The 24,081-nt window shown below is 38.5% G+C and overlaps 1 protein-coding gene and 1 long non-coding RNA gene across 2 annotated transcripts in view; both read left to right on the top strand.

Moving 5' to 3' along the window:
* Positions 1–9,137: 9,137 nt before the first annotated feature.
* Positions 9,138–10,415, top strand: LOC125491021. The gene is made up of 2 exons (XR_007268052.1): positions 9,138–9,776; positions 9,923–10,415. It is a non-coding gene; the product is annotated as an uncharacterized LOC125491021 (long non-coding RNA).
* Positions 10,416–11,279: 864 nt separating this feature from the next.
* The window catches only part of LOC105381612 (dual specificity tyrosine-phosphorylation-regulated kinase 2), a 29,391-nt gene continuing 16,589 nt past the window's right edge, over positions 11,280–24,081 (top strand). The window contains exons 1-5 of the mRNA XM_048628018.1: positions 11,280–11,318; positions 11,943–12,093; positions 19,583–19,746; positions 21,703–21,827; positions 22,568–22,720. Coding sequence (XP_048483975.1) covers positions 11,280–11,318; positions 11,943–12,093; positions 19,583–19,746; positions 21,703–21,827; positions 22,568–22,720 — 632 coding nt within the window. The remainder of the gene's footprint in view (positions 11,319–11,942; positions 12,094–19,582; positions 19,747–21,702; positions 21,828–22,567; positions 22,721–24,081) is intronic.

The following is a 24,081-nucleotide window of genomic DNA, read 5'->3' as shown; positions in this document are numbered from 1 at the left end:
TTTTTGGAACTAAACAGATTTATACCTGGCAATAAAAAAAAACTCGTGATTTGTGGTCTGTTTCTATGGTTTGAATGTCAAACTCTCCCTGTTCCTGTATAAACAAATCGAATTTTGCTTAATTTTGGAGTTTTGTGGATTGTTGAGTTTGTTCACGAGGTGAAAATGAATAAAACCATTCGCAGCGAAGCTAGACAGATGATTTACAGCGTTTACCTACGATGTTTGGCGGAGAATGAGGCTGGAGAAGTATTAGTCAATATATACGATGTTTATGAAAGAGCAGCGTTTTATACTGGTGAGTAGGTACTTAATTTCTAACCATTAACATACATTGCTTATATTTCTTGTAAAAAAGTACTATTTTGATGTAATAGAATGCCTTTCAATGTGTATTTGTTATTCTTATAGAGGTTAGAAAATACTAGTGTCAAACGTTACATGACATCAGGGTCTGAATGCTAATGATGTTAAAACATCAGGTCTAGATACTTTTTTACTAACCCCCGACTCTAAAAGGGTATCGATAAGTTTTACAGCTGTAGGTGTCTATGTGTGTCGGTCTCTCCGTGTTAGAGTACCTATTGTAAAAATATGTGTAAGAATATGGAGTCGGTATAAATTCCCCAGACATAATAATTTGCAAGTCACTGCTTTTCTGACCAATTAAATAATTTGTTGCAGGAAAATCGGTAAACACAGTTTTAGAAGAATTGCCGGGGCACATTTGAACTTTTTCCTGACCAAGAAAAAACTGTAATAAAATATCGATGTGTGATACTATCACTTTTCTCCTATAGTAATTACATAATGGGATAACCAACACGTGTTTCAGTGCAAAAAAACATTATAAAATACACAATGAAATAAAAGTTACAGTTGATTTGATTTAATGAAATTCATTCAAGACTGCCCCCCTCTCCCCTACTAATTTCTTCTCTTAACATAAACCTCCCCAAAAAGTGGCATTTTATAATTAGTAAATATTTGAAACATTTCTCGTTTTGATTTTTTCTGCTAAAGTATCGTGATACTTTTGTCCGTTTTCTATACTATAATAGTGTGGCCACTTTCTTAGATTGCCACGCCCTCAATTATAAAAAATAATAAAAATAAAAATAGTTTTATTGTTCAAGTAAAGGTACATATTGATTCAACATTATAGAAGTTACAGTATTACTATTACCCTTATGTACTAAGATATGGAAAACTTCCAATACCTGTACTAGATATAATCTGTATTACAGGTATCAGTGCCCTCCTTGGAATTGTTCTAATATAGGTAGGATGTAGTCGTTTTTTACATGTTTATGTACTTAATTTGTTTTTAAAGTTAGGTTATATTTTAGGTAGGTACCTTTAAAATTACATAAAAATGAAAAGAAAATAAAAAAATTATAATAATTTAGCATGCTTTGTTGTGTATATGTGTAAATGACTGTGTACCTATGTGTGTTAATGTATGTGTGTAAGTGTATATGTGTGAATGTGTAAATGGGTTTTGTTAGTATGATTGATTGTGTAAATTTCTATGTCAAAGTGGTCGACTGTCTTTCATCAAATTTACAGTGTTTGTGTTATCTAAGTAGTAATGGTAAGCAACTCCTCTGTTTCGATATATGACAGCTTCAACAAGTAGTTCCCTACTCTTTTATGTTCAGCTATATTTAATTTTCCGCTATGTGGGTAACGTTTCGCTGCGCTCCGCTTTGCTTTCGACGAACATGTGCACCTAACATGCTCCTCCTCGCTTTGCTCGTCGTCGCACCTACCTTTAGGTTTCGATCCCATCGGGTTTAATGGCGATTGTAATAATTATAATGGTCATTCACTTTCGATATTTTGATCATTCAATATCGTGATTTTCGGGATGTAGGAGAAAAATACCACAATTTGTACATTTAAAACATACTGAATATAGTAAGATAATATTAGGAGAAACAAGATTATACCAATACGAACCATTTGAGCAAACGAGACTTAGATGTTTCAAGTTTGTGCCAAAAGACTTTTAGACGAAACGAGTCTTATGCCAAGTGATGATTCTACCAAAAAAGTTTAAACCTTACGAGTTATGCGAAATGAGTTTAGGATAATAAGGATTAGGCGAGATGAGGGGAACCCGGTGCAGAGACCTGGACACACTGATGGTGGGACTGGTCCACCGATTTAAAGTCACTCAGCGTGCTATGGAGAGAGCTATGCTTCGGGTTTCTCTAATGAATGGTATCAGAAAAGAAGTTATACGTCAGAGGACTAAGGTTACCAGCCGGTAGTGGCTGGATTCGGAAGACCGAGGACCGAGTGTTGTGGCGCTCCTTGGGAGAGGCCTATGTCTAGCATTGGATGATTATAGGCTGATGATGACAACATGTACATTTCATTTTATTATACCAATTAAAATATACTATGATTTAGCATAAAGTTCATAAAATATTCTTTCATATCACATAATGTGTGTTAAATTACACAACACCATCAAAACCTCTAGCACCACAACCTAAAGATAGGTGCGATAACGAGAAAAGCGAGGAGGAGCGGTTAAGTGCACATGTTCAGCAAAAGCGAAGCAGGGCTACATGGGGAGACGCTCTATGTTTAGGTTTTGGTGCAAGGAGTTTTGACTGCGTTATTATGTAGTCTGAGCCTATCTGAAACCTAGTTAAACATTGTGAGATATGGCGTTTCGACTTTCTCCGTGTTCGGCATCATAAGGGTCACAGTGTCAGTTAAATAAAGTCCATTTTTCTCTCCACCTTTAATTTGCAAGGTGCGGGTGCCTATATAAATAGAGTGAGTCGCCCGCGCGCCTCAGTTGGTTTTTGATTTTTGAAGTGAACACTTCGGCAAAATGGCTCAATGTAGCCACGGTTCTCGTCGGCTTCGCTCCGACAGGGAAAAATATAATATTGAATTTGCGGAGTCCTCGCTGCCGGGAGCTGTAGCGTGATGCGGACCAGGCGGCGCGGGGCCTGCCGGCTGCTGCGCACGCAGCCATTGCTGAGGATTTCACAACGAAGGTTTGAGTTGATAAGCCGTGAGTAAAATGCTATTATTTACTGCTTTTAAAAGCTCAACCACTGGTCATAATGCTCCGGCGCTTGGGGTTTTTATCCCACGCAGTAGGGTCCGATTCAATAGTCGTGGTGATGATTGATCACATATTCCGGTCCTACTATTGGCGCTTGAGCTAGATACTTACATTAATGACCGCTTTAAGTAAAGCATATGTTAATTTTATACAGGAAAAAATAATAAAAATATATTTTTCTACCCTCAATTTCTAATATTTTTAGAAAACAGTTGATAAAAACTTTATCTATTACAATAATGCACTTGATTATAGCTTATGTAAGGCTTTACAAACAGGAGCTTTCCAGGACCGTCATAGGATTTTTTACAGGAAGCACGTGGCTCCGAGTTTCAGTATGTTGGGACATTGTGGCATGTGCGGCGAGTAATGTGATCCGCCGGTACCTACCCGCTGAGGGTAGGCAGGCCGATTCGGTGAAATTGAAGTTTCGTGTAACCTGCACCAGGCCCTGTGCTCCTGCGTTGGCCGCCGTCTCGTGGCACCTGCATCGCAGCGTACACCCGGCCCTGCGCTCCTGCCCTGGCCACCGGTTCGTGCCACCTGCATCGCAGCATATACCCGGCCCTGTGCTCCTGCGCTGGCCGCCGTCTCGTGCCACCTGCATCGCAGCGTACACCCGGTCCTGGCCCTGGCCACCGGTTTGTGGTACCTGCATCGCTGCATAGACCCAGCCATACACTCCTGCCCTGGCGGCTGTACACCCGGTCCTGGCCCTGGCCACCGTTTTGTGCCACCTGCATCGCAGCGTACACCCGGTCCTGGCCCTGGCCACCGGTTTGTGCTACCTGCATCGCTGCATAGACGCAGCCATGCACTCCTGCCCTGGCGGCTGTGTTGTCCCACCTGCATCGCTGCGCACAACTGGCCTGTTCTGGTTGCCAGATACAAACGCCCCCTGTCTGGGAAGAGATTTTATGCTCAGCGGAACCGCCTGCACTATTGCTAGCACGGTCATCATCATCATCAGCCATCATTATGAGTGACTTATTTAGAAGGTATCGAGGAACGTGCGCTATTCATCAGTGATTTTGGCATATGCAGACGAACGTTTACTGCCAAGGTTGGTCATGTTAGCCATACAAGGGCACACCAACGAAGCCTGAGTAACCACCTGCAGTCGCCGTAGCTGCATCGGCATGGATGACGACAAATCGGGTAACGTGCACCGCTTCTAAAAGTGTTATAGCACTTCAATTTGATGCCTCCGCTGAGGTAGGGTATTCTATTAAAGCAGCTTTCTTCTGAACTGCCCAAAGTGACCTGTAGACTGCTCCTGGGGATAGTTGTGCAATCAATTTTTTATTTCGATGTATCTGCTGAAGAAACTGTCTAATGCAACTTTTGTTCTAAACTGCCTAAAGATCATTGGACTGCTCATGGGAATGGTGACGCACGGTAAGTACAGGAGCGTTACTCTATACTGATGAGAAACGAACGAACGAGAGCTGTCGCGCAATCGGCACGTTTAATACATACAAACAGATAGAGAGGCTCGCGCCGCAGTGCACTGAAAGTTCGTTTTTCGTCATATAAAGTGACCCCCCAGACACTATCTTAAGTGTCATGACACATCGGCAGATTCCAGCTTTGAGTCTTTTCTTTTCTCGGCTATGAGCAAAGTGAATCCCACCGGCGAGTGTTCAACCTAAAAGCACTTAGCTAATTCCTGATTTCGTGAAAGTCGCTGTTGCTATACCATACCGCTTCACAAGTTACCGAATTTATTATGATCCTACTGTCGGGTGATCATGATCGGAATGCCATCGCGGTTTCTGAGTGGCACCATATTAGCTGTCTTCCTTATGTCCCAGTGGATTGTGAGTGTGTATCCGAGCTCTTCGTTAAAAAATGCGTGAACCTCCTACGCAGCAGCTGTCTACTAGTTGTGTATCGAATAAATCGAGTAACGGTGCTCTTGCACGAGACGACTACCTTTTGGTAAAATTATAACTTCCACTATTCGGGGAACATGCTTATACCTACTGTGTACTGTGTATCACATCACGTGTAGCCGCAGCCCTACTCAATGTACGGGGCTAGATAATAAACAATGGCAGTCGTCATTAAATTTCTATGAATTTCGAAGGTCATCATTTGGAGCACAATCCAAAGTGTGAAAGTACCTATTCATGCCTAAACGGCTTCTCTAATGAAAATGTATTTTTAATTCGATTCTGGCGCAAACGTTTCATAACTATTTTTCAACACTGTATCTGCTGAAACTACTTAGACTGACTGGTTAAGATGCAGACGTGCCGTTTTCACAATTCCATTTTGAGTAATCCTCAACTGTTTTATGGATCTTTCAGTTAGTTACGTAACTAGTTACCAAGTAAAAAATTACATGTGTCATGCTCGTACTCGCATCTCATTTAGGAGCTCTCTGGCCGCTAGCTGAAGGCTAGAACTGGTATATATATCTACTAAGCTAGTACAGAGTTATAACCGGGCAGCGGTGACGTGGTAGCTGCTTGATTTATTAGAGTTTGCTGAAAACTTTCTAAATAAGTAATAATTATTAGTCATAATATTAACTCTTCGCAGTTCTTTCAGAATGCAATACCAGGTCGCTGAAGTAGGTAACCTTCCTTAGCTGGACAACAACAAGCCTTTTTGTTTTAAAGAATGTCACAGTTATTCGCCGTTCCACTGTCATATCGATGTCCAAGGACTTTTTCTTGGGTATAGCTAACTACCTAAGTTTACCTATAGATAGCCGCAAGCTATCTGCTGTTGGCGAACTGTCAGTTCTGAGATAAGTCAGGCTCGAGGTGGCTCGTCCAACTGTCCATGTTCCCGCCACCATGATTGTTGCTTCCACAGATTAGAGAGTCTATGTTGGCTGTCGTTGCATCAGGTCTGATCAGGTACAACTAACATCTTTACGCACCTTCTTTATTTAATCGAGCTATTTTATTTTGTTTTATCTAGGTTGACTTAATGGTTTCAAAATCGAACCTACAACAATGTAAGTAGGTACCTACCTACGTACCTTTGAAGTTGCAACAAGGCGAAGCCTTAAGGTTTTGGCCGAGACCTGCCCTTAGTGTTGACGAATACCTAAAGGTGACCTTGTTAATGTTTTTCATATGAAGTACTGAACATTTTACTTATCCTGGTGGCATGACTGATCATTTAGCCGGATTTCATTTATCAACTATTATAATTGTTATTGTTGTGTTAATCAATCTTTATTAATTGATGTCATCTACCAAGGAATGCTGCCAGAGCTCATAATATTCACACATGATGATACAGAATGATAGTAGCCCACAAATTCAGTGCAAAGGCTTATAAAATAACTTTCCTTCCTAGTAGGACTGCACAGGAACTCGTTAACTGCCGAGTTAGTTAGAATACAAAATTAGACTGTGTGTTACTTGTCAATCTAGAATATGAATATAGTGACCTGCATCATGTTTTGAAAAACTGAATACTTAGTTATCCGCCAGTGTCACAGCCTTCATCTAATCTTTTCCAGTAGCTGATGAGGCTGAGATATTTAGTAAAATTATCTTCCCTTCAAGCACCACTCCTCGTTCCAAGGACTAGATGCCGCGCCAGGTGTTGCAGGCCGTGTCGTCGTACGGGGCTGACTGAGCAGGTCCTCGAGGCTCCAGGGTCGGCTGCTGCATTTCTGAGGTCAGTCCAGAATTACATACCCTAGTCAGCATGTGCTGGCCTGAGCCCCAGCGGCCTGGATCGATATTCTACATTTTACAGCTTTTAAATATTGTTGCAAAGTATTTCACTGGTTCCATCCATTGGCTAGTGTATGTTAAAAATATTGCCTTGACAATAACAAGATTTTGATCAATAATTACTTATAAGTATTGCTTTCGAAGAGGCACTGTGTGTATCCATATGTATAAATACCTACCTATATGTATAGGTACATACCTTCCATAACTTTCTGACAAGTGAGGAATAATAAGGAAGTACTTAAGTCTTATGTATACTTATACCTTTCTTTTTAGTATATCTATTACCTAGAAATCTATGCATTATAAATTTATAGATTCAAATATTTATCTACTGATATACTCATCAGTAGCTTATGGGTCACAGTTGGTTTTCTCTCCACCATGCGATAATAAACACATCTCACAATGTTTAACTAGGTTTCAGATAGGCTCAGACTACATAATAGACGCATTTTTCCTGAAATAAAAATGACATATTATGTATCTAGCCTATCTGAAACCTAGTCATTTCTGCATGGTGATATTACAACTGAGGCGCGCGGGCGACTCACTCTATTTATATAGGCACCCGCACCTTGCAAATTAAAGGTGGAGAGAAAAATGGACTTTATTTAACTGACACTGTGACCCTTATGATGCCGAACACGGAGAAAGTCGAAACGCCATATCTCACAATGTTTAACTAGGTTTCAGATAGGCTAGATACATAATATGTCATTTTTATTTCAGGAAAAATGCGTCTATTATTATTGGCGCTATGTAGGGAGACGCTTAGCTGACCAACATGTGCACCTAACCGCACACGCCTATGTTTATATTTTGGTGCTAGGTGTTTTGCCGGTGTTGTGTAATTCAGCACAGATAATATATGTCATATTATAGTATATTTTATGAATTTTACATAAAATGAACAGTATACATATTGGGTATTATACCTTATAAATAAAAATATAGATGTTATAGGTAAGGTTTATTATATGTTGTAAACGTTATTAGTGTGAAATGAAACATTTTGTTTTATACGTCGCAATACGGACCCCACAATGCTACTTAGAGAATTCCATACTATATTCTTATTTTTTTATACATACTGTCGTTCTTTCTTTCGTTCCAATATCTATCCAAATATTTCTGCCATACATGCCTGTCTAAGTTTGCGTTTCCCTCACAGTCTTTTTTAAAAATTGCAGTGGATTGATTCTTTCATTTCCATCGTATACAGTTCTTTCATTGCCGTGGAAGTTTGTTTCATTGCCGTGGGCCTTTGTTTCATTGCCGTGGACGCTTGTTTCATTGCCGTGAACGCATGTTTCATCGCCGTGGCACGAAATTTTTAATCATCCGTATCTTGTTAAGTTTTTAACTTATCTGCTACCCATTTAGTAAGAACACTAACATTAACAAAAACTTTAATAAAAGCGTTTTTCTGATATAAAAAACCTTAAGATAAAAAAGTCCACGGAAATGAAGATTTTTTAGGACTTGTTGAAATCCACCCAGCTACATGATACTGATAAAGATGGCTGAAATCGTAATTAGTAGGGACGTAATCGTAATAGGCAGTATTAGTTAGTACATATAATAACAATTTTTCGATTTTCCTGGTATAGTTGCGTATCGTTCTGCTGTACAGAATGCTCTATGAAGTTAAATGATAATGGTTTCGTGAAAGAAATCATATTCGTTTCAGTTAAGGATGTTAAAATGTGCAGTATAATGTACGTCCAAAAATTTATTCAACATCGAGTTCGAGTGTAAGGTTACATGTTTCGTTTTTGGGTGTCCTTGTGAAGCTAGACTGTGGCAGTGGACACAAGCCGCCATGGAATACTTACGTAGTTTAGTTTTAAATAGATTTTACGTAAAAGCAAAAAAGTTAGCTTGCTTTTAAGCAATAGCTTTTAATAATTTTCTGATGATTTGAAAATGAGAATATTAATACTTGTTTAGGTAAGTACTTGTATCAATTAATTTTGTACATAATTAATTTAACCTTTTAAATTTATCCTTTCTTTTAAGACTTTAACAGGTGCTTTATTATTTATTTATCTTGATCTTACTTGACTAATATAAATGTCTGGCCTGGGTAATTTCCAGAACTGAAAATCTTTTCCATCTCAAAAGCCTGTTAAGATTTAATGTTCCTTAATGAAAGCTTATCTTAATTATTCATATTTAATCATATTCAATTAGTACTTAATAGGTACTTATAAATAGTCGAGTCGGTGTTTATTATAAGAAAGTTTATTCTCACTTCAAGTCATGCTTATGAAAAAATGCTTAAAAATGTCTTGGGTAAAATATGGGAGATTGATTTTCTCTTTACCACGTCAATGGCAGAAATTTAGGGCGGCTTGCAGAAAAGAACCCGTAAGCATAGCTTTACTAAACGTTTCTTAAGACTAAACTGATTTTTATTTAAAACGATTTAAAACTGTCTTGCGCCATGGTTTTTCCAAAACGATTTAACAAAACCTAGTTTATGATATCATTCAATTTCTCATTCGGTCTATACGATTCGTTATACACTATTTGATTTAAAATTTGATAGTTTCCAATGAAGTAGGCTAATATTTTGGGTGAAATGAAATATACTCGTCGTCACATGTCAGTCCAGTCACCGAGTGTTACTGTCACTTGATAAACAAACAACCGTGTGCAGTTACCGAAATATAAATACCTAATTGATAAATTTTAAAAAGGAAGGTAAAAAACACCAACGGGCACCAAATTTTACATGTGACGAAAGTATGCTTTTATGTAACCTCGTAGACAAATATAATTTCATAATTTAAAATAAAAAAACTGATGGTTAGACCGTAGCCGAAAAACAGAAGGCTTGGAAGATGCTGAGTAAAGAATAATATAACGCCAACACCACTTATGTACCCAGAACTACTGAGAATTTACTGGTAGGTACAAAAACCTGAAAACAAAGACGAAAAAACAGCACGCAAGTGAAAAAATGCAGATCTCAAGTAAGTTCTATTATTATATCTAGCCATATGGCTACTTACAAAATAAAATTGGCAATAAATTGTATAATAGTAGGTAATAAAGTATGTAGGTAGCTAGAGTACTGTGATTTACTCTAATTTTTATGACTGGATTTTTATGTTTGCAGATATACCTAGATAGCAAAGTTTTACACGCGTCTGTAGTTCAGACAGTGGAGCTCCATGGACAAGACTGGGAAACGGTGTCGGCTGATGTTAATCTCCCCCCAGAGGAATGCCAAACAACATTCAATATTTTAAGTAAAGAAGCGAAACAATCATCAAGCAAAATAAAACAACAAGCCATATTTTAAAATTTAGGTACCTATATAATATACAGTGGTAATTAATAATAATAAACATGTTTTTAAATCAACTGTTGTTTGGTACTGGTGACGCTATAACCTTGCAAAATAGTTAATGATCAGCGAAGTTCTTGCATTGTTCCCAGACTGTAAGGCACGAGAAGGTTGGTCTATATAGATTGTTGTGGTATTTTTTGTAAGACGAAAGCTTTTAATAAATTCATCATCTCGATAAGCACGAAACAAATCTGTTATTTTAGTAGTTAACCCTCCTATAAAAGTAAGGGGTATTCAAATATTCAATCATTTCTTTATCGTCGTCTGAGTAATACATTTTTGATCTTCTTCTTCTTCTATCGTGTAAATGCACTAAGCTTACTTCCTCCAGTGTTTTGCTACTCTTTTTGCGAGGTCATTGGCCTTCATCAGGTCTCCTTGACTGCACTTTGGGGCATTAGGGCACTCTATAAGGTGTGACGTAGTCTGGAGGCTTCCGCAACTGCAGAATGCTGGCATTGGCTGGGAGCATATCCCATCGCCTCAAACATTTTTGATATTACCGAGTAAGTTAACTAGAAATTCTAATTACTAACAACAAAACAACCAAAAAGAATACTTCAAAGATTGCTTTTGACATTTGACAAAGAAGTTAAATCTCGATTTACGCGTAAAACCGAGATATTGCCGGTTTAATTTTGACGTTTCTCTAAATCAAGATTTGACACTAAATCGAGATTGTGCAAGACGATTTTGCTGATTTACGCTTAAACTGAGCTTAAGTTGAACAAAATCGAGTTTTAAGACGTTCTTGCAAGCCGCCCTTAATCTTTAAACTTTTTTTTAGTGTTGTCACTTGTTTCTGTTGCAAGTTAGCTTTCTTGGTCTCTATGAATTTAATCGGTTTGGTGTAGATGTAGGCATTTACGCAGGTTATTATATCCAATGATTCCATACATACAGGGATTCCCTTTTGGATTTATTCTCCTCGGCAATATTTAAAATGGTTATAGGTATGTAGGCATTCAACATCATGCTAAATTAAATTTTTGACTTTGAAGTACTTACAAAGTTAAACACAACTTCGGTAGCAATTTCAACTACCAGGGTTTCTCTTATTTAAATTACTAAGTACGATAATTTAACGTCTATCTAACCTTTCGAAATCCCTCTAGATATGATAATGATCTTAAAGGTCATCGATTCAATCTCATTTCTGAAGGTATGTGACGTCGTCGGTATTTCGATAGTTAGTATGATCATAGAATAACGAGTACTAGTACTGTACTTGTTATTCTATGGTATGATCAAATTAATAAAAAAATAATCAACTAACAATCGTCCACTGATGGACATTCTGAACCTAACCTAGTAACAGAATATAGCACTGCAGTTACGTCTTTTGCAAAAGCTTTCTGGCAGGCACTCTAATTCCGATAGCTGACCCCCATTCTTCAGCAACAGCTTACCGTACACCACCGACACTTTAGCAATTACCAACCCAAAAGTAGAAGGGATTTTTCTAGACGTTTCTCTTGCACTGACACTTCATCTTGCTCTAACTTATGCCTAGTTTTACCATAGTCTGTTAGCTCATTAACACCCCTGTTATATTGTACTGTCATCAATCTCTATCTAAAATTCTTGACAGATGTGTCAAAAGTACTAAAAAATCAACAACTTATCCCTTGGTATGATGTAACAGTGGTGTTAATGATCTAAAAGAGTATGGAGAAACTAGGCCTAAGGGTGATTAATTGCTAATGTTTGGTGGTGGTAATGGTAACAGTAACCCCATAGCTTATATCACCCGCCGTACTTCTAACTCCATTCTCCTCCCTTACAGCTGCAGCTGGAGGCCGGGTTCGGCGAGGGCCCGGGCCCGCCCGGCAACAACAACCCCGCGCCGCCGGGAGCCGCCACGCCGGTCCGGGACGACAACCACAATGCGCCGCCGCCCGCGCCCTGCCCGCGGGCGCGCCCCATGACGCCTACTGGTATGGACTCCTTATTAGATCTCAAAGAAATAAAAGAAACCCGCACTCCGCTGCCTCGAGCTGCAACTGCAGGGTAGAAGAACCAAGTCAAATATAGAGTTACGCCGTGTGAAAGTAGCTACATTAGCTATTCAGCATCGCCTGTTACACATCTATCCATCTATCAGATCCATACAAGTTACGTCAGATTTGACAAGCAAGCGACGCTGCCTAAGGATTGTTGATTGCTAATGTAGCTTTTCACATACGGCGTCACACCCCCATGCCGCATCCGCGACGACAACCACAACGCGCCGCCGCCCGCGCCCTGCCCGCGGGCGCGCCCCATGACGACTACTGGTAAGGATAATTATTATAATCAGAACTCAAAGGAATGTAAAGGTATAAGCGTCTGCCTTTCGGCATCGTAGACAAGGGACGCATCACATTCAGTATTTTTTGCAAACAAATCACACAAGTGGTAAACTTCATCAGCATTGCCGTTTCTCCATGCATTAATGAACATTAGTGTAGTCTATTACGTAGGTACATACGATATCGATGGGTGGACGCTTATATGGACGCGACGCCTTCTAAAAGAGATTGATTCTTCTTGCCTTTCTAAACCAAGTGTTGTAGTCGCAGCGCCATCTATAGAGGTTTGTTTTGTGAAGACATCGAATAAGTACCCGAGTAGGATTATGTTATGTCTGCAAAGATAAATCAAATGTGACCAAACTTGACGGTGTTAGAGCTGAGTTGTTGGAAATGAGACCACACAGAAAGGAACAGCATTAAAATAAGAAAAACTCATCAAAATCTGCTCATCCAATCAATTAAAATTTCGAAGTCGGTTAAATGTAGCTAGCTTGGAAAAGCTTTATACACTATACGCTAACTTAGATCAAAGTTTCAGTATCATTAGGTATATTGTGCAACCTTTAAAATAGCAAAGTCCTAACTGGTACCTATACTTACAACTTATATACCTACATATTCGAAAGCTGATACCGAAAACCAGCCAATTCTGTTTGAGTTGCTAATACAACTTCTACCTATGTAAACATAAAGCACAGTATAAAACTTAGATTGCTTACCTGTATTACAGACTAACAAACTCGCGTAATGGAAACAAACATCGGGAACAATGCAATTGGTTCCATTGTTAGAAGAATTGATCCTTTGATCGGGGCGAGCAAACAAAGGCTTCTAGAGGCGTTTGTCCACCTATGCCGTCGCCATTTTTTCTAAAAACGAGATTATAATTTGTATAGCACGCGATATACAAATTTATACGATTTGTTTATCTTACAAGGGAAAATCTGCTAATCAAACGTCATAAGACTCATGCTATATTTTAAATACCTAGTATGGTAACAATAATTTATGTTCCTTTAAGCTAGTGGACAAGCATGAAAATTAATGCACTCTGGGCAGTAAGCGACTGACGTTAATCTAACTGACCAATCCTCTCATAATGGTAACTCCTTAACCCTAGTCTAGCTCTTGGTTTCAATTATTTAGTTTATATCAATTATTTATTTTGTTATTTGATAATTTCACTATGCGGCGGCAGTGGACAATCGCCATAAGACTTTCTTAACAGGCATTTTAGCAATACCAAAAGGTTTATAAAAAGCTCTACGGTTTCACGAGGTTCAGAGAAAAGGGAATTTGTTATTTAAATTGATATCTTGATATCTAATCTCCGATTGTTTTGGACGTAAATGCAACTATTAAACATAATATTGAAATATTATCTTCAGTGGTATGTTGAAATATGTTGGTCAAACTAATTGCAGCCATAACATATCAAATAAAAACAGATTTTCGGAAAGAAGTTTATCGACGTCGATACCGAACCCTTGTAACGGTCGCTGGTAATATGGCACGTTATACAACACATCTATCTGGAAGCATAGCTGAAATTCAGTAGACGCTTAATTCAGGGACCATTTTGCCCGAAGCGACCAGCTGCCAAAGCTGAAAATGACCGATAATATTGAGCGAGTTGAGCGACAGACTACGGATTTCATTCTCGCCACTTATGAATGACATTCAGAAACTTCACATATTTTATGAACCGAAAATTAATACCAACTTTACATAAATTATTTTAATTTGTAAAGTACCTACATATTTATAAGTACTATGAAAGGGAAGCGAATATATTAGGTATATACATAGTGACAAGAGTAGAGAAATGAATGCTTCGGTGGTTTGAACATGTGGAAAGAATGAATGATGAAAGAGTGACAAAGGAAATATATAGAGCAGAAGTGAGTGGAAGAGACGGACCAGATTGGCGACATACTGAAAAAGGGCCAATTTAAGAGTACCCGTAACCGACGAGCATGCATGCGCAGATGTATGAATGTGGAAGAAGCGAAAGAGGTGTGTCAGAATCGTGCCCAGTGGAAATCCGTAATCTCTGCGTACCCCTCTGGGATACGGGCGTGAGCGTGTATGTATGTATGTATATGTCGCAGGCATCTGGTTTAATCTCCTATTTGATTGAACCGCTAGCCCGTTCATTGGATGACGCTACTCAGTTGAATGACTAAAGAACAACTCGTCAAGTGGTTGACTGTAACGTCCAACGTCTTGACTGAACGTTATTCAGCGAAGTCGTTAAATGGGATATAGTATAGCAACTTTGTAATGTCTGGTTAGGACGAACATGACCAGACAAGAGTCAACAAAAAGACTATGTTACAAAGCTCTCATCTCACAAATTAACGAAACAATAACAATAAACGTACCTTGATATTGTTGTTCATAATTATCCAGTTTCAGCACATTTTTTCTTTGAAACTATCCGCTGGCGGTGTAATAATAGGTAAATCCATGTTGTCACACTATTTTAACATAAAAATATCGCACTTTAAAGCTAATTTATTTGCAAAAAATAACAATACAAGTACTTTTTGTGTCAGCTGTTCGCTGTTAGACGCCATATTTGTTTTATTCACCACCTGACTGATTTTAAGTCCGCTAACTAGTTGGATGTTTTGCGACGCTTGTACAATCAACGTTCGGCCTAGTCATACAACTGAATAGCGTCATCCAATGAACGGGCTAGCGGTTCAATCAAACAGGAGATTAAACCAGATGCCTGCGACATATACATAGATCTAAAATCTCATATCATCCTCATTGATGTGTATTATTACCTATTATAGGTATATAAAGAACCATTTCTTAGCTGGCTGCCGATAACATTCTAAAATTTAATTTTAAGTAAGTAACTCCAAATATTCTTTAATTACATCTCTCACTGTCACTGTCAGTCTCATTAAATTACGGTAATGGTTAACAACGACATCTTGTATTAACTTTACATGATGTTAGCTCCACGTAATGAGGTTGTAGCTCGCTAATTGAGCTAATATTAATTTAAAGGAACGATATAAGTAATTAAAATTTCTCACTTGATTACATCATTTTATTTATTTATTTATTTATTTAGTTTTTATTGAAAATCCAACAGCGTTACATTGTAAAAATTAATGCTAAGTACAAACAAAACAGTAAGGCTAATAATAGGATTCACAGTAAGATTACTATAGTAAATTCTATATCGAGATCGGGACAGATCACAAAAAAGGCTTAAAAAACTTAGGTATATATAAGTAACATAACTATAATCTTATCAATTAGATAACTTAAATGTAACTAAATAGGTTTAACTAAATAGGTCCAACTAACTGCATAATGATGTGAGTATAGTACTTACGTAATTAAAGTTAAAATTAAAATCTTGTTTGTAAGGCAATAAAACCATCATTCATCAAGTAAAATTGATTAGCTTCTCAGAGTAGTGTTTGGGAAGAAGGATAGGGTAAGAAATAGGAATTAAGACTAATTATACTAATAAATATAAGTTGTATATATAAATTACTGTTATAAAAATATTAAATAGATAATACATAATTACAATACATACATAAGTACTTACGATAAGTAAAAATTTACTATCAAATACATACATATAAATATATGTATAGGTATAATTAATACATTAAATTAATTAATTAAATTAGAATTGGTAATGATAGGGGTAGGATAGATATTATCTGTTTGTGAGTATATCTATAATTTGTTTTTTAAAACACATTTTAGAACAGTTAAAAATATCAATATTTCCGAATCTCTTGTTGAAAGTCTGTGTTATTCGGTTGAGTACAGAATTAGCAGCATAATTAGTGGAGCAAGATGGAACGTGAAACAAAGGCGTATGACGGGTGCGACGGACGATCATCATCATCATCACGACCCATCACGCCCCCACTGCTGGTGCACTGGTCTCTATCCAATGAAGGAAGGTTGTAAGGCCTAGTCCACCACGCTGAGCCAGTGCGTCACCGTCCACCAACCCTGTCAGATGCTTTCAACCGGAAGCGTCCCGAAAAGAACCACTTGAAATCGGTCACCCATCCAATGGATGACCGTCCCATGAGTTGCTTAACCTCAGTGATCAGTTACGATCACTGAAGCTAGCTCGACTACGGACGCTTCAGTTAACTTAGTTGGTTAGCTCTACCCAAAATTCTAACTTCACGTTTAAGTAACTATATATCAGCGTACGTAGCTATAAAGCGTAACTTATAAGATCCTATTTCACTTGCCCCTTAGCTTCGTAAATATCCGTGTGCTTCTGTTAGATGCGTAATTTCTAAAGCATTAATAGCATACTGTACGTATTAACCTACCTGATTATCTAAAAATACGACTTATTCATGAATATCTACTCAATGAAATTGGCCGCAACTTTGTTATATTTTAGCAATAATTTTATCAGTGCTTAAGAACAAAGGACTTATGTTTAAAACCATAGGACAAGATGGACTTGGCCGATGTATCATGAAACTAATACTTAAAGTCTAGAATATTAAGACTAGATTGATTAGAAATCACCTTCAGAATTCCCAGAATTCGGAAACCTGATAGAGTAAATAACAAACTCTTACCTAGAATTTCCCAAAATCAGCCCTAAATCACTCCAATTTCATTTCGTCGTGAGCCGTAACTTTGTTTGCAAGTCGGTAAAATATAAGTAATTCGATAGAATTCTGCCAAAAAGCCTCTTACGCCGTTACGAAGAAACCCACAGTTATTAATCATACTCATTTACCTTTTCTAGTCTATTTTTCTTCCGCGCTACCTCCATTACTCTTACTAGAGTGGTAGCGCCAAAGGCTATTCGGAAAATTCACGCTTTTCAGATGACGATCATATTGTAGTTATTAGTTGGATGCGATATAGAAAAATAAGTATTATGTATGTACAAATTGTTTCATGTGCAATAAAGAATATAATAATAATAATAACCTGTTAACCTTTTACTATTTTTTTTTATTATTGTATAAAAGAGTTTTGTTAAATTTACCTGAGTTTTCCACCAACCAAGGGTTGGCTGGAAGAAATTGCTTTTTGGCAATAAGCCCGCCTTTGTGTACTAACTTCTTCTCAATTTGTATTTTGTCTGTGTATGTTATTTTTTAAGTATGCAATAAAGTGTCTATAAATAAATAAACCTTGCCACTTTACATTTGAATTAATAATATCTTATGAACTAGGTTTTTAAAGTCAATTTCAATTCCTAAACTGTAAGTATGCCAAATTATGAAAAGGTTGTAAAAACACATTTAGGTACTCAGATATGTTCTGTCTACGTCCAAGTACAATATAGGATTGGAAATAACCTACTCGTACGTACATTTATAATCAAATTACGAGTACAGTTATTCTGAAAGTAGTGTAATCTATCATCCAATAGAGGCGTCCTTGCACGCTGCACGCTGACGCAGGAAGTGTCGTGCGGCTGACTAATTGCCACTTCCATGGCTTCTCAGCTCCACGCGACCTTCGGGCGACAGGTGACTGTAGGCAAGCGTACACCTATCCGTATTGTGGGTATCGCAACAAACGGATTGTCATAAATGTATGGAGAAAATGGAGTGGGATAAATCGCCGAAAGGTGGACGCTTACCTTATAAGATGCTCTACTTACAACTTATGGCTTAAGCTACTTTATCTTTGGTATTGCAGGGTAATTCGTCTCTATTCCCAAGAAACTAGGAGACCAGGAAAATAATTATTATAAAATATAATTCCTTAGGGATCTAATTAGTTGGACGGTAGGTAATTTCGACAGTTTTTCCTCAAAGTCCCGTTCTTTTTGTAATATCCAGGGCCAAACAATCTGTTTTGAAGATCTGCTCAGTGACAGATGGATTCTCCGTAATTTTATTTATCTACCTAAGGTTGTATAAAGGTTTTTGATAACACGGGTAATGTTAGTTAGAAGAAAATTAGATAAAGGTAACGTACTAGACTTTTCTGAATGCGAATGAATCTGCATATAAACCTATATTTACAAATTCCCTGTAACTAAACACAAAAGCAATAAATGAAATATTGAATAAACATTGGCTGCGGTCCAAATGCGATGAAGCGCTCAGCGAATTCACTTTATTCGGAATAAAACGGCGATTCGATCCCGATCCACGTTCAACCGACGCCTCCCGATAATGTAACACAATTTATTTGTACTCTCGTGTAAATGTGCGTGTGAAATAAGAAATAACACAAATCGAAGTTAAGAACCCCTGAAAATGGTGACAAATGTGCGCTGAATTTTTAAGAGATATACACTTAATACACATAAGAATATTAGGTATAACAACATTCATATTTTTCGCCCACCCGCTGAAAGGCTCACATTTCACCGCTACTCTAATGAACCCATAACGGGTAACATAGTCTGACATTTAACTCTAACCTTTGCAAACATTAGCGTTGAAATCTAGTTGAAATAAAGGAAATTTCCATCAATGTATCTGAAGGGTGCTCGGAAAATAACGGGAATCTATTTTTCTAACAGCTCAAGTCCACATTATAAATTGAATTCCAAAGATGCAACGAGCTGAAAACACTCTTCAATGTTCACCTTTAGTAAAATGAGCCTGTGAGGAGGCTATGCGCGGTTGCAGAGGAAAATATGTGTTGTTTTATTGTGCGAAGGTTTAAATTAGCGTGTTCCCGGCTGACCTGAAAAGTTCAGGGTCGGGCCGCAGCTCGGGACAAATCGGGTCCTTTCAGGGGCTAAAATTAACATCGTTCCCTCTAAAATGTTTTATTGGAAATAGATAGCGCTGTATTTTGATTTAATTTAGAATCTAATTAATTGCCTCCGAAATGCTTGTAATTTTATGCAATATAAATTATTCCCAAGATAACATTACTTGACTACTAATTAAAATTACAAATTTGAATGCTTATAATAGAATAGAATACAACTTAAAATTACCAGCGTCCGTCGTCGTGCGGTTTTTATCTCCTCGGCGGCGGCGGCTACACGGGTTCGTCATCATCGACGATAAACTCGTTCAATATGCGCTCCACCAATCCCACCGCTATATTAACGGCGAATCACAATAACGAACCCGTGTAGCAGCGGCAGCAGCTCATCTTCCCTCACTCAAATCACGCTCTTACCCCTCCACAGAAGCCCTGAAACTCTACGGCGACCGTCTCTCGGAGTGGGAGCGCGCGGAGATCAGGAAGTACCCCGAGGTGTGGTTCCTGGGGCTGGACTCGCACAAGGTGCAGGCGCGCGCCGCGCTGCCCAACAACGCCGGGTTTGATGATGATAACGGCAGCTATAATAAGGTGAGCGGTTGGTGATTGGAATAGGTTATATAAGCAGTAAAATAAATAAAAACAAAATTGTGAGTGTATTTAAAAGATTTATTTTTATTTTTGTTGTTGAGTCTAGATTAAAGGCGTCTTGCATAACAAAGTTAAATAAAATTAAATAGTTTGTCTCTTGCTCTAACAGTATAATGTCAGAGCAAGAGGTCATAGACTTAATTTTATTTAACTTTGTTGTGCAAGACGCCCTAAGTTTATCTCGATTTAAGAAACGTCAGGCTATATTTTAGGGCCACTTGCAAAAACATATAAAACTAGATTTAGTGTAAAATCTCGATTTAAGAAACGTCAGTCCATATAAAATTTGACACTAAATCTAAATTTAATATGTTGGTGCAAGGGGGCCTTAGGGCCACTTTACTGCCAGTTTCTACAAGTCTATCTACCGATGACTGGTAGTTTATACGATTTTGACAGGTTGTAACTTTTAATGTGTCAAAATAGTATGAAAGTAACTACCAGTCATCGGTATATAAAGTTATTGAAACTGGCAGTTAGTGTCTAATATAGATTTAAGAAACGTCAGTCCATACACATTTATGCCATTTATCGAGATTTAACACAAAATCTAGATTGAATATGTTTGTGCAAGTCGCCCTAGATTAAAGATGTTGGTGCAAGTGGCCCTAGAACAAAAGAAATAGAGATTAGGTAAAAGCTCTCCGGCTTGGGTGTCGGAGTGGGGGCGCGCGGAGATCAGGAAGTACCCCGAGGTGTGGTTCCTGGGGCTGGACTCGCACAAGGTGCAGGCGCGCGCCGCGCTGCCCAACAACGCCGGGTTTGATGATGATAATGGCAGCTATAATAAGGTGAGGGGTTGGTTGTTGGAGTAAATAGACGCAGTAAAATAAAAGAAAATGGTAAAAGGTGCGATATTAAAATCCAGCAGTCTTCTCGCCCATATTCCTTCGTCTGATTTGGGTCATCGAAGTATTATTTTTGTCACCTAGGCCGGGATTCAAATGGCCCCTTTGGGACTAGAGGGCTAAACATTTCACTGTTCTGTAGTCGGCGTCGTCTAGTTTTAACTAGGCCGCAATGCAGAGACTAGGAGCAAGGTTTTACGCGTACGTGAAATTGCTATGTTATAACTATTACACTCAAAATACGGTTTAGAGTTATTTATCCATTTTGAAGACAATTTTCACGTTTATTACGAGCATTCGATATTGGATTTTACTTCGCAGACTTTCATAGTTTCAACTTCCCCTTATGTAGTTGTTCTATCATTGAGAACTTCTGTAACATTATAACCTACACGCGTTTGCTCGTAGTGAGCGACCTCAAATGTCAACGACCGAAAATATCTCAAACCTACGAAACCTTTTATGGAGGCTGTAACAAATAAATTTTCCACGCTGAAAGACATCTTGAGTTACAGGCCCTCGACCTTAGTTTAGTTCACTTAGAGCTCAGGGTATCAAATTAATTGAAATTGTCAACAGTGTTACTAAGTGAATTAATTAAAGGGCTTTTCTACAGCGTTGTAACTATTAATAGTAGTTAACTGAGTTGCTCTAGCTGAAGCAATGATGCAGGGGACATTTGAGATTTCAGATTTAATCATGAATGTACCTACCAAGCAAACCTTATATGACTTGTGATCTTGTGAAAACTTGATGAAGTCAACACAAATCAATCTATACGAACACTCAATACACTTAATATTAAACGTTTTTTCTTAATTATACTACGTATAATCATCATACGATACGGCTCGCGACTTATGACAAACTTGGACAAATATAAAGCGAAAAGCGAGTGGATCGCTCGCGTGCGTAGTCGTGAGCATATGTACCTATGTCATCATAAGCCCGTACCCGTACACTGCTAAACACAATCCTCTCTCAAGAGACCCCACAACACCCATCCTTCATCAGCTCTACACAATCCTGACCACGCCTCTCTCCGCAGTCGATGCACGACCACGTGGCGTACCGCTACGAGATCCTGGAGGTGATCGGGAAGGGCTCGTTCGGGCAGGTGATCCGCGCGCTCGACCACCGCACCGGCACCTGCGTTGCCATTAAGATCATCAGGTAAGAGAAGAGGCAGCTCTGCAAGACCGCTGCACCCGTACAAACCACGCTTATCTCCACCTGTTTTAATAAGGCTTATGGCACTATGAATCTTACATTGTTTCGAACTTATAAATCATCCAGGTATAATCTCCTCGATTTTTTTGTACACTCCCCTTTTCTTGTGTATATTTTTGCTCTTCCGATGTAGTCTGGAAGAAATTACTCTTTTATGAGGCCGCTAATTGCATCCTCTATGTTGTGGATTTCCTTTTGTAATTCCTGTGTTTGTGTGCAATAAAGTATTATTATCAACTAGCAGTTCCCGCGCGCTTCGCTTCGCCTTAAAAAGTTTTCCCGTGGAAATTCCGGGATAAAAAGTAGCCTATGTTCTGTCCCAGGGTCTAGACCGTATGTATACCAAATTTCATTCAAATCCGTTCAGTAGTTTTGGCGTGAAAGAGTAACAGACAGACAGACAGACAGACAGACAGACAGACACAGTTACTTTCGCATTTATAATATTAGTTAGGATTATCTATATATCTATCTCGTGAGTACAGCAACAAGAAAAGCATATATCTTGCTGTATGCCACTTTGGACTCTTGGCCTTCCTGAGTGAAGTGTGAGCAAGTAGCGAATCCTGGACACTACACCCCACGGTACATTTTGCGATAGGTACTTTATGCTCCAGAACCCTGACCAGTTGACTACACCTTCGGCGATCACAGCTATAACCACAACTATAACCTCTCCACAGAAACAAGAAGCGCTTCCACCACCAGGCCCTGGTGGAGGTCCGCGTGCTGGACCACCTGCGGCTCAAGGACCGCGAGCAGGCGCACAACGTCATCCACATGCTCGACTACTTCTACTTCCGCAACCACCTGTGCATCAGCTTCGAGCTCATGAGGTGGGTCACTGCTTCTATTAGCTGCGCAAATCTCAGCTAGGTCACTGGCTCTGTAGTCGCTTTAATCGGGAGATAGGCTACTGGAGGACTGTACTATAGTTACGCCACTCGTGAGATGGTTTACTGCTTCATAATCAGGCAATCATCGTTTGTTGATTAAGGACCATCACAACATCACGACATACACTTACTGTCTTTGTGATTGTTCATCCATCCACTATCGGCTACCGGGTAACAGCTTCAACTTCTATAACTCATAAAGTAAGTTATTTGCGGACTTTTCGGTGTGAACAACATGTGATGGTCATGGTCAACATGGTCAACATGGTCTTTGGTAAATCGGTATGAATGGGATCAACGGAGTTTTTTTGACATTCGAGTCAGCGTATAAGCGAAAAATAGTGTCGGCAATATGAAAGGCATGTTCAACTCACCTACCGATAACTCTAAACTGGTAGACAAGTCTCGTCCTCGATACACCTAATCACCTAATTATGTCACCGAAATGCAGGAAATATTAATATTGGATGTCTCGTGTCGTATCAGTGCATGAGGATTGACTTTCACATCCGCGCTGTATCGCTGCCCAAGTAACATTTTTGGTTTTAGAAAGGTTTTGAAAAGGTTCTAGAACCTTTGTATGGAAATCTACTCGTAAGTCTTAGAAGGCTCCATAACGTTATATTAACCTTATATTAACCTCCTGAGTGCAAAAAGGGCCCACGTTTTAGAACCTTTCTGAGAGCTACAGCAAAACCTATAGCTCAAACCCAGAACCTTTTGAACTACTAACACAGAATCTAAATATAACCTTCACAACCTTAATTTAACGTTAACCTAACCTTGGAAGACAGGTTTTAAGTTCTAAATTAGTCCTGGATGTAACTCTATAATGACTTTCCAAGACTCTCGGGTTCTAAAATGTTCCTGTGTAAGATTTTTGCACAGAAAATCAATGGTATAGAATTATAATAAATGGCGCCATAACCTGACACTTTCCAAGATTCAAAATGGCTAACATGTAAGTTTTGTATTCATACAAAATGATAAGTAAGTAGTTGGGCTGAAGTCAGGAGATATGAAAACCTTGTGCGACTAGCACTTTATTGTGATACTTTTGGAAAATAGTGCTGTATACGTGACGGGCCTTCTGTAAATAATAAATTTGAAGATATTTTAATTAAAAAAAATAGATAAAATTTTATGTTTGGTGGAAAGATATGTTAGAAATAAAAGTACTGTTTATATAAAAACACATATATATTTGGAATAGTATAGCACACGCTACTGATTGTTGCCCTAATTCATTAAAATGTATCTTTTTTCTAAGTTTATTTTTTTATTTTGGTGAAAAAATATGG

The sequence above is a fragment of the Plutella xylostella genome, chromosome 4, assembly GCF_932276165.1.
Source record: "Plutella xylostella chromosome 4, ilPluXylo3.1, whole genome shotgun sequence".
NCBI classification, from domain to species: domain Eukaryota; kingdom Metazoa; phylum Arthropoda; class Insecta; order Lepidoptera; family Plutellidae; genus Plutella; species Plutella xylostella.
The sequence above is the reverse complement of the archived record's forward strand: the minus strand, read 5'-3'. Positions and strand labels throughout refer to the sequence as shown.